General features: G+C 36.4%; 1 protein-coding gene across 1 annotated transcript in view; it reads right to left on the bottom strand.

The window, feature by feature from the left end:
• PCCA (propionyl-CoA carboxylase subunit alpha) overlaps positions 1 to 16395 on the bottom strand; it is a 265961-nt gene that overhangs the window by 144300 nt on the left and 105266 nt on the right. Inside the window, exons 13-16 of the mRNA XM_079327423.1 lie at positions 9936 to 10079; positions 8151 to 8225; positions 2960 to 3028; positions 2083 to 2158 (exon numbers count right to left, since the gene is read on the bottom strand). Coding sequence (XP_079183549.1) covers positions 2083 to 2158; positions 2960 to 3028; positions 8151 to 8225; positions 9936 to 10079 — 364 coding nt within the window. The remainder of the gene's footprint in view (positions 1 to 2082; positions 2159 to 2959; positions 3029 to 8150; positions 8226 to 9935; positions 10080 to 16395) is intronic.

Consider the following 16395-nt stretch of genomic DNA (forward strand, 5'->3'; position numbering starts at 1 on the left):
ACTTCAGCTGGTATTGCTTATCTAAAATGCTCTAGAAGAGTTACTTCATTACTTACAGGGGAAAAAGCACAATGTCTCTAAAACACCATGCAAGCATAAATGCTGCTTCCCAAGAAATCAGAGGGACAAGTAGGCTGTGCTGAGAAATAGGGATCTAGAACATACTATTCAGGAAGACTAGTAATCTCTGAATAATTATGTGCAAGCTCACTATTCAAATTTAAAACTAAGTAACTTCAAAACTAGGCAAAAAAAATTATTAAGTTATTGTGTATCTTTTAATACTAACAAAAACTCAAGTTGGAAAATACTTCATATGAGGCACTTTACAAAAGATCAAGGTAGTTTAATATTTTGTTACATATAAACCCAACATTGTAAAGTAAAACTAGACAACATCATTTGGGGGGGAGGACCAAAAAAGCAGCTCTGCACATGTCAATGCAGTTCAGAACATTACAGATTGGACAGTTTCTACTAACCACCCTACCAAGAATCATTCACACTGGGCAATAGAAGAGAAACTTTAATATCCACAAATGCTCCATTTTAAATAAACACTGAGAAGAAACTACCAGCTGTGTAAAACTACACAAAAATCAGGGTGGTTTTCAAATGGAAACCACCACTGCAACTAAAAATGCGTTCTGAAAATTCCCCTACTTTTGAAACCTGCAGTACATTAAATTTTGTGGTTTGCAGTACTTTAGGAAAAGATTTCCCCTGTAGCTCACTAATTACCTCATTAAATTTTTTTAATAGACTAAAAGCTTTCTCAGATAGAAATAGTACAGAGACATTAAATATGATGGATATATGCATACTAATAAAAAGGCTGTAAAAAAATCAAGAATACAAATTAGTACTTTTCAGGTGTAATTCTCATATCCTTCACAAGTATTTATAATCTGTGGAACTGTTATTAGGTACATCTGTGTAAAACAAAGCACAAACTACCAGTTTCCATCCCATATACACAATAAAAGACAATGCTCCACATACATTTGCAATATTCTCATTAAATAAAATACTTTTAGCATCACTTGCTATCAATACAACAGTGTGAATCCAGAGCCTGTCTCCATTAAAAACAATACCAACAAATCCCACCTCACTAGTAGCAGTATAAATTTCTCACTCATATAAATTTACTCAGCTGTTATACAGCAGGGGTTTGCATCAGCACATTGTACTGCAATAGTCTAACAGCTCAAGTTGCACCAATATAAATCTATGTTAGAGTTAGCAGTTCATTTACAATGGCTAATCCTACCATGTATCTAACTAAACTGTGGTAGAGTTCATTTTCCCCTAGCCAGATAAATCTTTCAAGTTTGACAGGGCAACTGCGTCATTCAGCAGCCCAGCACTAAAGCCAAACCAAGTTTTACAGAAATGTCACAGAAATTTTTACATCTTTTATCCTGAATTGTCTTTCCTGTTTTCCATAGGACACAGAGGAAGACCTAAAGATTTTCTCCCACATAAAATATTACTTCCCTCACCAAAACTTAAAGACTGAAAGTGGTCAAGGATGATTTACCCCTACTGCCTGGAAAGCCTGGAAGAATGACTGCATCTCCTATGCAATCAGTGAGCAAGAGCTGAAACATACACCGATCAACAGCCTACAGCTGTATCTGCCCAAACCTAAACAATGAGCTCAAAATAAGAGAAACATATATATACACCATCAACTTGTGAAAATATTTAATTGCAATCAATGTATTAAAATCCTAAAAATGGCAATTACTTTTCATTTCTTACACAGCACAGTGGCCTTTTTTTCCCCCTCTACAACATAAAATAAATCAATTACATGCTACCATTCAGTGAGAAGTATGAGTTTTAAGAAAGTTATTTAAATATTTATCTTACAATATGCAAGAGAAAAATGGAGAAAAAGAAAGTCTCTTTAGAATTGATGTATCTTCTCAGCTTAATTAACACAAGCTTTTTCTGTTTTAATTTGCACTTAAGAAGTGGGAACTTTACTCAATTTGCTAATTACTACATTTTCAAGCTGTTTCCTTGAAATAGATGACAGCCTATCACACTAGGAATCCAAATTTCTCTAGTTACCTCGAATTACGTAGTTGTCCAAAGCCTCTTCCATTCTTTTCAATGCTTCAGCTCTATTAGAGCCATAGGTAATCAGCTAAAGAAAAAAAAAAAAAAAGATATTTACATTACCTAGATATTAGATGTCTGCCTCAAGAATTTGAACAGCATTTAAAAACAAAATAGGTTTGCAGAACTTCTGCAGACATAAAACAATTTCTTGACCATTACTGTATTTGTGCTACAAAGGCTCCCTGAAACATCAAGAAAAAGCTAAGAACTCCTAACCCATTCAATGAAAGAAGGCCAATCACATTTCCTTCATAAAACTTCAGGCATCTAAACAAGCTCTCAGAAAAATCAGACGAGAAGTTCAATATTCAAGCTGACTCACCAGATTCCTAATGCCCAAAAAACTCCTAAGATACTATTTTTTGAGGACTGAATTCTATCATGTCATATTTAAATTTTACCAATATATTCCTGATGAATAAGAACTAATACTAAGAGACACTATCAAGCATTTCTTTCAATGTTTCTTTTTGGAAGCCAGAATTATTGACATTACATCCAGGCTAGATTATATTAAAGACAGATTTGCAGTATCTAAGTCAGACAATAAAGGCTGGTGTTTAAATCAAAATCTTAATAATTAGACACTGCAAGAAAAATAATCGCAGTTTCAAAAGGTAAAAGGATTTTTAGAGGTGACACTAGATTTCTTCTACTCCACATCTTCCTTCACTTTTTTTTTATATTCCCTTGAGGCATGTTATGCCTAGCACCTTTAAAATACTGATTTACCAATCCTTTAATATGCTCTCTCTCATTTAAAAGACATATGTCAAAAATCAGTACTTCATACCTTTAAAATATTGAGAAATAATAATCAACTCACTTTTGAGATCATGGGATCGTAATAAATGCTAATGTCACTTCCTTGCTGTATACCACTGTCAACACGTACCTTCAAAAATAAGAAGTAAAAATAATTATATATTACTGGGGAAAAAAAACTTCAGCATGAGGATGAAATCTACCCATCAGCCTTAAACCACAAACCCCACAAAGTTTATCACATACATTTTTCCCTCTGGGAAGACTAGAATAATTATTTCCTTTCAGAAAATTTAGGAGGAGGGAAGGGAAGATTTTTTCTTCACTAGCAAAAACACTTGCAAATTAATCTCTCCTTTACAAGAAACTTGACTGCAATCTTGAGTTCATAGTCAAAATTCTCTTTTGTTCTCTAGAATGCACAGTAAACATAGTAAATCCAATCTAAGAATTTCAGCTGTGTTACGCTTGCTTCAACTCTAAACACATTCAATTCTGATTTAATCCCTGTAATAAAATACAGTTGCAATTATTTTTCTGACTGACACCTGGCATGAGGGATGACCCTTATAATCACACCCTTTCTGCATCTACATGTAATCACATCCCTCATGTTCTGCTACAGCCCTTCCAAGGGCTTCAGTAGGAATAGAATTAGGGAGAATTCAGCAGGAACTTAGGAGCTCTGCTTATCAGCTCCATAGGAATACTGAGCCTATGGTTTTCATGTCTGTAACACTTTCCTTCTCTGTCTCACCCTCTCAACTGTTAAACATTTTTTTCTGTTGCTGCTCTTCCCTGAGGCTTTAATGTTTACACAGCTTTTTCCATGGCTTTGCTTTGTAAGGACACAGCCCCAATTAAAGCTCTGATTCTGCAATATTCATGGAAAAAAATAACACAAGTTCAAAAATTTCTTTTGAAGAGGCTGATTGCTGTTAACCAGCCAACAAGTTAGTTTGTATATTGCTGATTCTTGTTTTCATCTCTCAGTTTGATTTCATCACTGTAACAATGAGGTTAGCCATATAAAACTTTTCAAATGAGCAATTTCGGGGGAATAAATATTTATTAAATTGCTGGTTTTGAGCACTGGAATCCGAAATATTTTTTTAAAACTAATCAAAATAACTCAAGTGATAAATGCATTCTGGGGATCATAAGGATGAAGGGCTCTAATCAAAGCTGTTGAAACAGCAGGGCTCCAATATACTGCATTGTAAAGAGGGTGGGAAGAGGGTCCTGGAATCTCACTTAAATCTTCACCTGTGGGAAAGAACCTTTGTAATAAACAGCAGCTCATCTGTCTGCAGCAAGGCAGAAAAAGGTCAATGCAACGGCTGTTAGGCCTTTAATATTTTAATTTAGGCAATTATCAAGGGACCACATGTAGAACCTCTTGTCTAGAGAATCCACATGAGGGCATGATGATGACTTTATTATCCAAATGACATAAAAAGATACCCTAGCAGGTGTATTCACTTTTTTTTAGTAAGAAACATTGCCTGACTAGTTTTTAGGACATTGTATTTGTTTTAAGAAGAAATTCACTTATTCACATATTTGCATTCATATATTTATATTTTTACATATTTTTTCTATACTTATTCACATATAAAAGCAGTATTGCTTCTGTACCACTTTAATAGCATCTTATCTGAATGTGCTTTATCTGTGCTTAACTGGGCTCCCCACTACTCACATCAGGTACATTTAACATTAGCTACTGATGAGAAGATAGTTCAGACATGTCATGATTGCAGAAAAAACATGCAGTGTATTTTGCATCTTTCTTCCAGCTGCTAAACCATCCTTTCTCACAGAATGGCTGCCCATGTATAAAGTCAATGCACATGTTCTCACATTTAAATCAAAGAATTAATTTACCTACTCACTTCCAGATAAACCCCCTGCCCATGATAATTTTTTGTAATATTCAATAAATACATACATAAGACAATGTACTCCACACATACTTTAATTGTACTGTAACTTTTGTCTCTCAAGCAGAACCTATAAGTGATTGCACACAAGCATTCAGGGTGCTTTACATATGCATAGGTAAGTATTGACTCATATATGTCATCTTTTGACAAAGAAAAGACATATGAAAGGTGCATGATTCAGACCCACAATAAGCAGGTTAGTCAGACCCTAAAGTTAACTAAGATTTCTGAGGCTACCAAGTATATGCTCTGCCTGGCTCCATGTTTCTGTTCATATATAGCATATGTATATGACCACTACAAAATTCACATTTTTCCTTAACTACAATATCTTGAAAAGGCTACAGTGAATATAAACTACTTAAAATACTGCATAACTTCCTTTAAAAATATCTGGAGTCCTCTATGGAAGTTAATTTTCATAAGATAAACTCAAGATGACTGAAAAAATGACAGCAAAAAAGAAATACATTTATACTATCTTCAATTCTCCCTGTGGTGCTTACATTTTCAGAGCCTGGTAACAGTAGGTGATTTTATAAACTATATGGTGTGACAGAACTTAATGAATATTGGATGAAGAAGAAATCCTAATTCAACAGATACTCACTATAATGTGCTGAACTTGATAAATAATAGCAATATTTATTAGACCTCCAGCATTTACTTCTGTTTAATATAGTTCCTTTCTTTTACTCAGTATTTAACATATTTAGGAAAAGCTAGGGTTAAAGGTCGTGGTGTAGCCTAGAGCTCATTCATATTACAGCCTTCACACTTTATTGCTGTTGTACTATCCTCATGTATTATTACATTAGGACAACAGCAAAATGAATGAAAAATGCTTAGGGGGGAGGACAGGAAAGGGGGAAGCACAGTCTGTGTCTCAGTCCTGCAATGAACTCTTAATGCATCAAATTCCACTTAGGAATACAAACAGATTCTAGTGTTTCTCAATTCTTTGCTGCATCTGAGTCTAAGAATTTTCTTTTCCTGGTAAGAGTCATTAAAACACCAGACTGCTCCTCATAACTGACAGAGAGCAATGCTGGAACTCTCCAGATATAGCAGAACAGGTTGTGTAGGAGCACAAAACATCACAGCTCACTATCACACATAAGGGATGGTTTATAGTCACCTGTCTTAAGCTTCATTATCAAAGACAAAAAAAATTTGGTAGTTATGAGGATCATGTTCTAAGGAAATTACCAAGTACATGACACAAAATAGCCATCATATTGTTCCCCATGGCTAAGCCAAAGCTCTCACACAGCCACGCTCACCAGCTCCACCAGCATGAGCAGCTGGCACACAGGCATGGCAGGCAATCAGAGCCAACTTGAGACACAGAAGAAATGAATTGCAAATACATTTGGCAATACACACAAGCTGAACTTGCTGTGACACACTACAAGTCTCTGCTATTTTTTCTCAAGCCAAATTGTTGACAATTCTATAATCTAAAATGCAGAAAGCACACACCACGGCACAATGGGCCTGTAAGGCTGTACCTTTTTAGCCATATTAATTTTGTTCTTAGCAGCATGACACTCTCAGAAGAGAAATTAGTTTCATGGTAGCAGAAATAGATGTATTAAGACACCAAATAATGAGTGTATAGATAAAAATAGTTTTTCTATTTTTTAATATGACAGTGGAAGCAAACAGGAAGAGAAAGCCTAGAGACTCCATGTGAGCTCCTCAAACCATTGCTCTGAAGCCTCCAGTGTAATTAAAATCTCTTTCTTTGGGACCACGATGGACTACGTGAAGCAATCAGGCATCTCCCACCCTTCATTTTCAATTCACCTCTCCCCCTAAGCACAACTCCCAGCCCACCCTGTCTACCTGACAAGTGACAGCCCAATCTGATTAAATGCTTGCAAGGGAGGGGACTCATGGGCCTCCATGACAGGCCAAAAGTGATCACCATGGAGATACATAATTACAGCTGTCAACGCGTCTACTGTCCTGCTGGCATCAATTTGATTGCTCCCAGCAATAATGATAGACAAAGCTTAGTGTGCACTCTCCTACACCCAATCACTTTATCTATTCCGTGGTCCATTTAGCTGACATGCAACATTCACACAAGCAAATAACAGCAGTAAGCAGAACATTTAAGGCATTTTAATTGTTTTTTCTTTGTATGGATGGCTCACAAGCGCAAATGTTATTACATAAAACTCCTGCTGCAGCATTAATTGAAGAAAGATTTGGTGGGACAAAGACTGTAGGGGGTATAGTTTGTCCATTATCACTTGTACTTTCAACAGGTCTCACGTTTGGAAAATTGCAAATTGCAAAAACTTGCAAGGGCAAAATGTTTGACATCGTGTTAGCTATTACAACATGGTGAAAACTTCTAACAACCACTGGAGTACTCATTATAAATTCTTATTAAATACACTCTGTTTCATTAAAAAGAAGTTTAGATACATCCAGTGATACCTTTTTCCCTCATCTCCTCTTTAAGAGCACATAATGCCTTTTAGATCTTCACAATTTTTTTCTGCTTTCGGGCTTTGAACACAGCATGAAGCCTTAAAGACCAGAAAGGGTCAGGTCCCTTTGGAAAGTACACGGGCAAAAACAATTTAAAAAGCAAAATAAATCATATATCCAATAACAACTCCACATTTAAGATTCCTCTTGTAATCTCTCAGTATTTTCTGTGCAAGCAATCAGACTGAGTAATTGTGTTCACAGATGGTACAGTCTCATCATTGCACTGACACAGTGTCATTCATGTATATGTGCACTTATAATTTAAGACTACCTTGATTTTACAGAAAGGCAATGTATTTACACCCAGCAGAAAACACTATTTGCTAAGCACCTATTTTATATAGTTAGGCTGTATCCTGAAACATGTAATAACAACTCTCTTTAAAGTTTACAAACTCTTCTTTAAAGTCTACAAAGCTAAACAAAAAGCAATGGCAATTTCTCACTACTGCTCTCTATAATTACAGAACTGACTCAACAGTGCACTGTCATTTCTAATGACCACAAGTACATTTACTAAAGCTGTGTTTGAAAAACTTACACTGAAAGTTATAGAATGAACTATTTTAACACATATTTTAACATTGTTTCCTGTTCTACCCAATCTGAACATTTTTAAACCAGTTTGGAACTGTTCACATTTAAGCAGATTTTCAGGTTGCACAAATCAATACTGCCATGTCCTGTCCACAATCTAGCAAATAGCTAGCAAAAAGCCTTGGTTTACAAAGCTGCTGAGTATTTATAGTCTTTATATAGAGTCACTCAGCACCTACAAAAACCACAACAGTTACTTACACTTGGCACATGCAATGGCTCCTGATACTGAGACAGTTTACCAATGGATGGCAGGCCAAAAGATTTGTAGGGGTCCTGGAAAAAAATTCAACATGAGAAAGCATTAAGTGTTTACAGATGTGGAGCAGATAATGTTTAAAAGCTTTAAGTATAACAGAAACTGCTACTGGAATGACTCTGTTTTCTTGCCCAGAATTACTTGTGTTGAACATTTTTTCATCCACCTGCCCCCGCAACGCCAAATAAAGAAATGGAAGTATATAAAATCTCTTTCATCAGTTTAAAAGAAACTAAGGATTCTCCACCCAGTTACGATATACTGAAATAAAATATACAAAGATGACATTTTCATTAGCTACACTTGGAAAAGGGGTGGGAAAGTATTCAGGTGGCCAGGCTTGAAAAGAAAGCATAAGAAAAAATTTCCAGAGATAAAAAGGGCAATTAGAACTTCAATTATCTTAAGAAGCCAAACTGATCTTTATTCCACTGGAAACCTCCTATATTAATATATATAATGCAACATCAATATAAACTTAATAAGAATGTACATAAATATCTGGCCTGCAGAATAACCTAATCCATGGCAAAGTACCTGGATTCATTACTTATAATTGTGCGGGGACTCAAGCTGAACAAGATAAAAAGCCCAAGCATCAGTTACTTCAGGAAAAGGCTACTGAAACTCAGAATAGCTTCCATGCCAGTCACAGGGCAAATATTTATTCTTTAACAAAGTACTCTGTACATCCTGGAATTAGTAAAACAGTTTGGAAGTTATGTGCATGTCTTGAAGGGGGGCAGGGGGGGGAAGAAACCAACATGAAATAAGATGGTCTAGGTAACAAAATTCCTGATAGTTAAAGAAGGAAAAAATGTTTCAAGGTGCTGAATTTGTTTTGAAATGCAGAGTAACCTAAAATGTTCCTAAAACTAAATGAAGGAAGATAGGCATTATTTCCAGCCCCCATCCCTGAAAATGCTCAATGGCAGACTGGATAGAGCACTGAGCAGCCTGGTCTAGCAGAAAGCCCATGGCAGGGGGGTTGGGACTAGATGATCTTCAAGGTCCTCTCCAACCCAAACCACTCTGTGATACAATGACTTTTTTTGGTTTTTGGCTTTTTTTTTTTTTAACTTCAATTTTCATGAATCAAAAGTGACAACAAAAAGACATTACCTCAAAATGTCTTGAAAGTGTTTGAAAATGAGATTTAAACATTCATAAGCCTCTTTAAGGTGAGATAGAGACTCATACCACAATTATAGTTATTGTTTTGGAATGTGCTTTGAAAGTTTATCCTATAAACTGTAGTTTCAGAAGATGTGTAACTTGGTTTTTCAACAACCTTTTCAAAAGTTTTAATAAAACAGCAAAAAAATCTGTAAGACATCAAATTTCAACTGTCTTTTTAAGTCACAAATTTCAACTACACATTTCAGAGACCTGGAAAGAGTAGTTAACTCTGGTAAATAACTCCAGCATCGTTAAATGTGAATTGAACATGCAGGCTTATTTCTAATGATATTTGCTTACCTCTTTCTTTTACCATCCTTACTTTCAATTTTCAGGAAAAAGCTATGTTGAAACACACACCATCTTTTTAATTAAAAAATAGGAACTTGACAATTCTACAAAACCTCATTAACCATTCGTGTTACATGCTCTAAATCATGACTTTCATATGATATTCCTTGGTTTCACCTTGGCATCTATCCACACCTGGGTATTATTACGCCACAATTGAACCACCTACCCCCTCCTCCCCATTATCACTCATTTACCTCAGCATAAACTCGACATTCAACCGCCCAGCCATTGATGGGAATATCAGCCTGTTTGTGCCTGAGAGGGTAACCCTTAGCAACACGGATCATTTCTTGGACTAAGTCCAGGCCGGTAATGCATTCTGTGACGGGATGTTCAACCTGCAAGGTCAAGAACTGTCAGTCAGTAGGTAACAAAAAGCAACGAAAAACAAAAGCACCTCTCTGTAAACAAACAGATAGACAAGAAGCTCAATTGGCCAAAGAAGAGAGAAAGAGTATATTTCTATTTTGGTCTTTTTCCACAAAAAAGAAATCTACTTGAACTCCAGCAACTAATTCTTCTTTGCAGAAGAAATAATCAGCAGATTACAATAACTCAGAGCAGCATACAAAAGGAAAACTAGAGAGGTGACCTGGGAGGATTTGGGGGTTTGTATGGATTTTTTTGTTTGTTTGCGGGTTTTTTCCACTTATTTTACAAATTCAAATGCATCTGGTGACAAGTTAATTTTTCTTTGTTTAGAAGCTTTTTCCATTCAATCTCATTTTGAAGAGACTCACACTGTAGCCATAACTACATTTTAACTGAAAAACCTCAAAGTAGCTGATAATCAACCCATTCTGCTACAGTTAACATGGCACATACAGGAGCCGTTACCAATTTTCCACAGAACCGGCGTAGCCTATATCTCACCCATTCGCCTTCTTTCACTAACCTGTCCTGACAAGCAACCAGATTAGCGTAATCTTGCATCAGCGCAGTGTAGCAGAAATGAGCAGATGGATCCTTCAATTTTTTCTTCCCCCCTCCTCCAGACCTATCTGTTTAGTGCTTAGCATGCACAATAGCTGGGCTGGACCAGCAGAGCAGCTCTGCGCGCTCAGCAAATTGCCGCTAAGGGCTCTGGAAGGCGCTGCCCTGGGAATTGCCGCTGCTCGCGCGGGATGTGCGCACACACGCGCACGCACGCGCTTCTGCCTCACGTGGGCAGAGAAACAAGAACATTGATAGACTTTAAAATGCCTTTAATTAGGCATAGGACATAAAAAGCAACCAAGGTGGTTCCTCTGATGGTCACCACATTGATCAAGTAAAAGGTAGGCATGCTAAAAGCACGTTCTTCTCACAGGAACAGCCATACCACCTACCATAAAGAAATCATGACAGAACTCCCATTTTTGTTATAAAATGTTTGTGTTCCAAGGGGCAAAATACCTTTACCTCAAGAAAAGACATTGGCAACTGTTTATCGTGAGATGTCATACTATGTACCTTTTCTGACACAGGAAAAGGTCACTGGTCAAACCACTTGTCTTCCTTCCTTCAAGTATATAGTATTAAGGAAAACATTCAGTCATTATAACAGCACTGTGGCATACCAGAACAAGTAGATGGTTTGGTCTTTAAGAAAAAAAAGCTTTGTAAAAATAAACAGATGGCATACATAATTAGCCCTGTGTGTGCTGTGAGTTTGTTTAGAGTTTCAACAACATTTTAAGACATTTTGACATAATTTTAATGACAAATCATCACTGAAACAAGCACCTATTCTTTGAAGGACAAAAGTGACATTGAAATGGGAATCTGATTATACAGTTTAAGGATGTACCTTTGGGATTCAAACTTGATTCTACCTAACACATGATACTCTCCAGTATGTCAAGCTTAATAACAGTATTTTGAGAATCTATGAAACATCTCAGTGTCTATCCTGCAGTGTTAAATTGAAGCAATTCAATTTCCATTAAGACTTGAAGTTTCTATTAAAACTCCCTAAGTTTTAATAGAAAATTACTTGTCACACATTCATATTTGGACGACAGAACTTATTTTCCTACTTTGGAATTTAAGTTTTAAAAGATTACCTTTGAGTTGAGAACATGTTTGGAATTTTAACATTCCAGATAATTAAAATACTTTTTATTTTCCAAAGACATTTGCATTATTTAGTTATGCTGCCATTTTTCTTGGATAGCAATTGGCATTCCAGATTCAATAGCTTCATTGTTGTTTTCAGTTTTATTGTTGATGATCAAAATAAGATGGAATGTCTCTGAAAAGAAAAATATTTTTGTTGTTTGTTCTTACGACTCACAAACATTTATTTAATCCATTCTTCAATACAGATCTTTGACTTGGTCAATATTTTCTTCTGTTTCTTCAAAATACTCCCTTTGTGTCTCCACACAAAACAGCATTCAGAAAATATGTATAGGAAAAAAAAGTGGGGTTTTTTCTGGGGGGTGGGGAGAAGTTGTCCTATTTTATTTTAAGACTCTGCTTCAACTAATACTATTTAGGCATAACATAGACAATTCCAATCATAGCATTAATTTGAGGTACCAAACACATTTTAAATGCATTTTAATATTCATTAAGACCACCAGATGACCAAAAAAGGGTAGAAAAGAACTTTAATCTTGAAATGTCTACAACTATAACAGCCAATTGACTAAAGCAATTGTATCTCTTATAAAATCACTCTTCAAAGCTAGACTTCAATCACTTCCCTCTTCCACTTTCTACTTCAGGTGCCATCTGTATTCTGCCTGCCACTTGTATTTTCTTCTATTCATTTTATGCTATATGCCTTCTCCATCAACAGCCTTTACTTGCTACTATACGGAGACTAAGTCAAGTACCAAATGTTTGACAAGATGAATGAAAGTTTGCTCACAAATGGAGCTGAATCTCACTCAGCTGATTAACTCCTTTAGCTTTAGGCCATACTCAGTTTTGAAGTCAATCCAAGATGTTGCCAGTGAACCCCAGCCATTAGAGAGACAGTGTTGGTATGGTTGTATGATAGTGGTGCTACATTCACACATTATTGCTGTCTTCAACACAAAGGGCAAAACCAGACATGTCTGCAGTAAGCAATCTACAGTTCATAGCTGTATCAAGGCAGCTGTACCTTATTCTCAACAGGACAGGCAAAAAAAATTGATCAGTGAGAACTCTCAATTAATTATCTGCCAAAAGTAATACCTTTACTATCAGTTCCTTTACTAATACCAAATTTGTTAATAAACAGTTGATAACAAGTCATCATTTCAATGCACTCAAGAACAATATATAGCTCCTTTAAAAAGTCTTAACTCTCTGTAAAATCCCACTTATGTTCCTGCTTTCAAGTCCACAAATGACCAGCAATAGCTATACAGAGTCAAGGGAAAGTGCTTCCCCTTCATACTGGATCTACTGCTCTTAGGACATATCACAGCAACTATGAGCATTTCAAGTGGTTTTGCTTCACTAACCCCTTTCCTTTTATACAACAAGATAAACTAGCGGCAAAGCCTGTCAGAAAATAATAATTACATCCCAGTTTATAGATGGTAAAGCAGGTATATAAGAGCTGGGGAACCTACCAACATCACAGGCCAATTAGCATCCATCACCAGAACAGTATGGAAAGGCTCCTAATTCTCCTCCTGTTCTGTGCCTGCCAGTGGTTTTAAAGCTTTACCATACTGGGGTTTATCCATAGCTACAAAAACAGCCATGTAATTTTTATGGACAGTTGGAGCTAAGAGTTAAATTAGTGATGACTGCTCTCTTTATATTCAGGGGAATAATTCTGGGACACATTCTTCTCAAAACTATCAAGGTACTCAGATCTCACAGCCAACACTCCTGGACACTCACAGACTGCTCTTGTCCCTGTGTGTATAAGGCATCAAGTTACTCACACACCAGTTGGAACATTCAAGCACGCCACATCAGCCAAGAAAATCTAAATTTCAGTAGACTTAAAACTAAAGCCTATGTCACCCCTACTAGTGTAAGTCCCTAGTTGGTGTCATATACCCCTTTACATTTAGATAAATAATCTCAAAACTAACTTTCAACATACACCTCAGTTTCCAGGAAATGTGATTCACCTGGAGTCCCACAGGCTTTGCTCCTGCAGCCAAATCCAGTATCAATTGACCCAAAAGCACCAACTTACAGATGCTTCTCAACCCCCTGTATTTCAGTAAGCCTGGTTTCTATTTCGGAGAACTGAACAGTAACAGAGGTGCACACATGTTCTGCTCTTCAAGCATGCAAGCTTCCTGACTGCTATGAGCAGGAGCATGCTGGGGTCACATCTTTCTGCAAAACAGTTCACATGTACATGGGGTTTGGGAGCACACAGCAAAAAACAGCTTTTCATAAAGGCTACTGAAAAACAGACAATGGTTGGATTAATGTACAGAATTAATGGAAAGCAGGAATATATAACTGGCTAACTACAGACATCCTATATAACACATTTCCTGTTTGTTCTCTGACTTACTAGTATACAATTGAAGAACTGAAGGCAACCAGATTACAAAAATTTCCATCAGCTAAGATGTTCAGGTAGACTTATTTTATTGTTTCCCAAGTAAGATGTAGAAATAAATCAAATGCATAGTCATTCAGTACAAACTAATTGTTTCATTGTAACACACAACTTTGAAAAAGTATTTAATTTACTTCCTCATAGGTAGTTATATCCCAATAATCATTGTTACAGTTCTTAATTTTCTTTTGCAAGGATTTGTTTCTACATCGGATGGGAAAAACATCTTATGTGACCTATGAATTCTGAATCTTTTCTGTGTTTTAGACAAATAGCACACACTTTAATTCAACAAGTTAATTAGATCACAATTTCAACATAATTTTCTCAATTAACATCCTGCACTTCAAAAAAATTTCTTGAAATTGAGTAATTCTACACTATTTCCTTTCCATTACATACTCCATGTAAGAAAATAAATAAATTAGTATCCATAAAACCAATACCTCCTTTCCTAAAGATATAATTCCTGCTTTTACTGTATTTAGCTGCAGTATTAAAAGCTTTTCAGAATACTCCATTCAAGATGGCTCTGGTAACACTGCAGCTATTCTTTGGTTCACTTTACATAAAATTCACCAAAGCAAAGAAACTAATGTACCGTTTGAAGAATGACCTTTTGTCTCTCTACTTATTAAGTGGTCTCCTCTTTCTCTACTTTTTTTAATAGTATTTTATGAGAGTTACATGGGAATGTCGTCTCTAAGATATCACTCCATGCCTTGGCAGCACTGTTAATGGCATCTTTCAGATTCAATGACTTACACAAACAATGTTGTTCTCTTCTGTCAACAACAATTAGCAATGCTTTTCTGTAGTTCTTTTGGGAAGCCTGAAAAGCAGACAACCAGTAGATACATAATGGAAGTTGCATTAGGAGGCAAGAATGTGGCAAAAATTTGGTTAACTGTTGTCGGCTGACCCTCTTGTGTGAAGAAGTGTTGTTTGGCAGCAAAATCACCTTTTCTTTCGGTTCTAAAACTGGCCATGAACAGCTGGTATAAAGTGTGTGCAGAATGGATTCTGGTGGGCTTAGCGGATTGGTAATGGGATAAGAGACCTTTCACCTTTGGGTCAGTAGTTCAAATTCAGCCCAGGTTAGCAGCAATTGAAAGTCTTTATCATCTGACACTGTTCGTTAGACTATTTGCAATGACTGAAGCAAAGTGTTTGTCACAGTAAAACAAGATTCCAGTATTAAGAAATATGAAGAGCCTCAGCAAACAGCAGAAACAGTAGCTTGAGACTTTACTTTGAAATCCCTCCATTCTGACTTCATAGAAATCTACTCCTCTAACTCCTGACAGCCCCTTTCTCTGCTCCCATACTCCTGCCCATGTATCACAAGCCATCCTCCAGGCAGCTATGCACAACCAAGACAGCAAGATCACTGCTAACCATCCCATGGCTCTGCTACAGATTACCAAAGTCACCACCTCTCTGTGGCTTTAGCTAGCAATCTGGACTCAGCTCATCTCTTTGCTATTTGTAATTTGTTGTTACTGTTATGTATATAGTACAGCTGCAGTATTTTCCAGCACTAATATCCTTCACCAAGCAAACATGTAGCAGGTACCAACTGGTGATGAGCAACAGAATAGAGAGATACCATTAAGAGGCTGTTAGAACCAGGAGTTTATAAGCAATGTAGCTCCAAGCCATCTGCAACAGGATTTCTACCTACTTTTAGACATTTTCCAACCATGCTTTTTACAATTTCATGGGTGGACAAACATGAGAAGGAAAGACATGCTGCACGTAAAAATTCTTCCCATGTTTTACACTAATCACAGCCAGTTTTGCACAAAGGCAAAGCTCTGCAATACATAATTTTTGAAAGGTCAGTAAAATCTGATGAAAACCCAGAAAGTGATAAACAAAAGTCTCAGCACTGGGTAATTTTTATAGGTCTATGGAAGGTGACTTACCTTCACTTTATGCCTAAAAATCAAGTTACTTTTAAAGAACTTAAAAATATTTACATAAAACACTCTTGTGACAACTGTAAACTAAAAACATAGGTATGCCATTGGTCTCAGCAAATCTCTCACAAACACATCAGAATATTCTATAAAATTAATTTTCATTTCCTAAAAAGTTGTGACAAACATACTCAAACTGACACAAGAAGAGAAAATCCACAG

Source organism: Erithacus rubecula, assembly GCF_903797595.1.
Source record: "Erithacus rubecula genome assembly, chromosome: 1".
NCBI lineage: Eukaryota > Metazoa > Chordata > Aves > Passeriformes > Muscicapidae > Erithacus > Erithacus rubecula.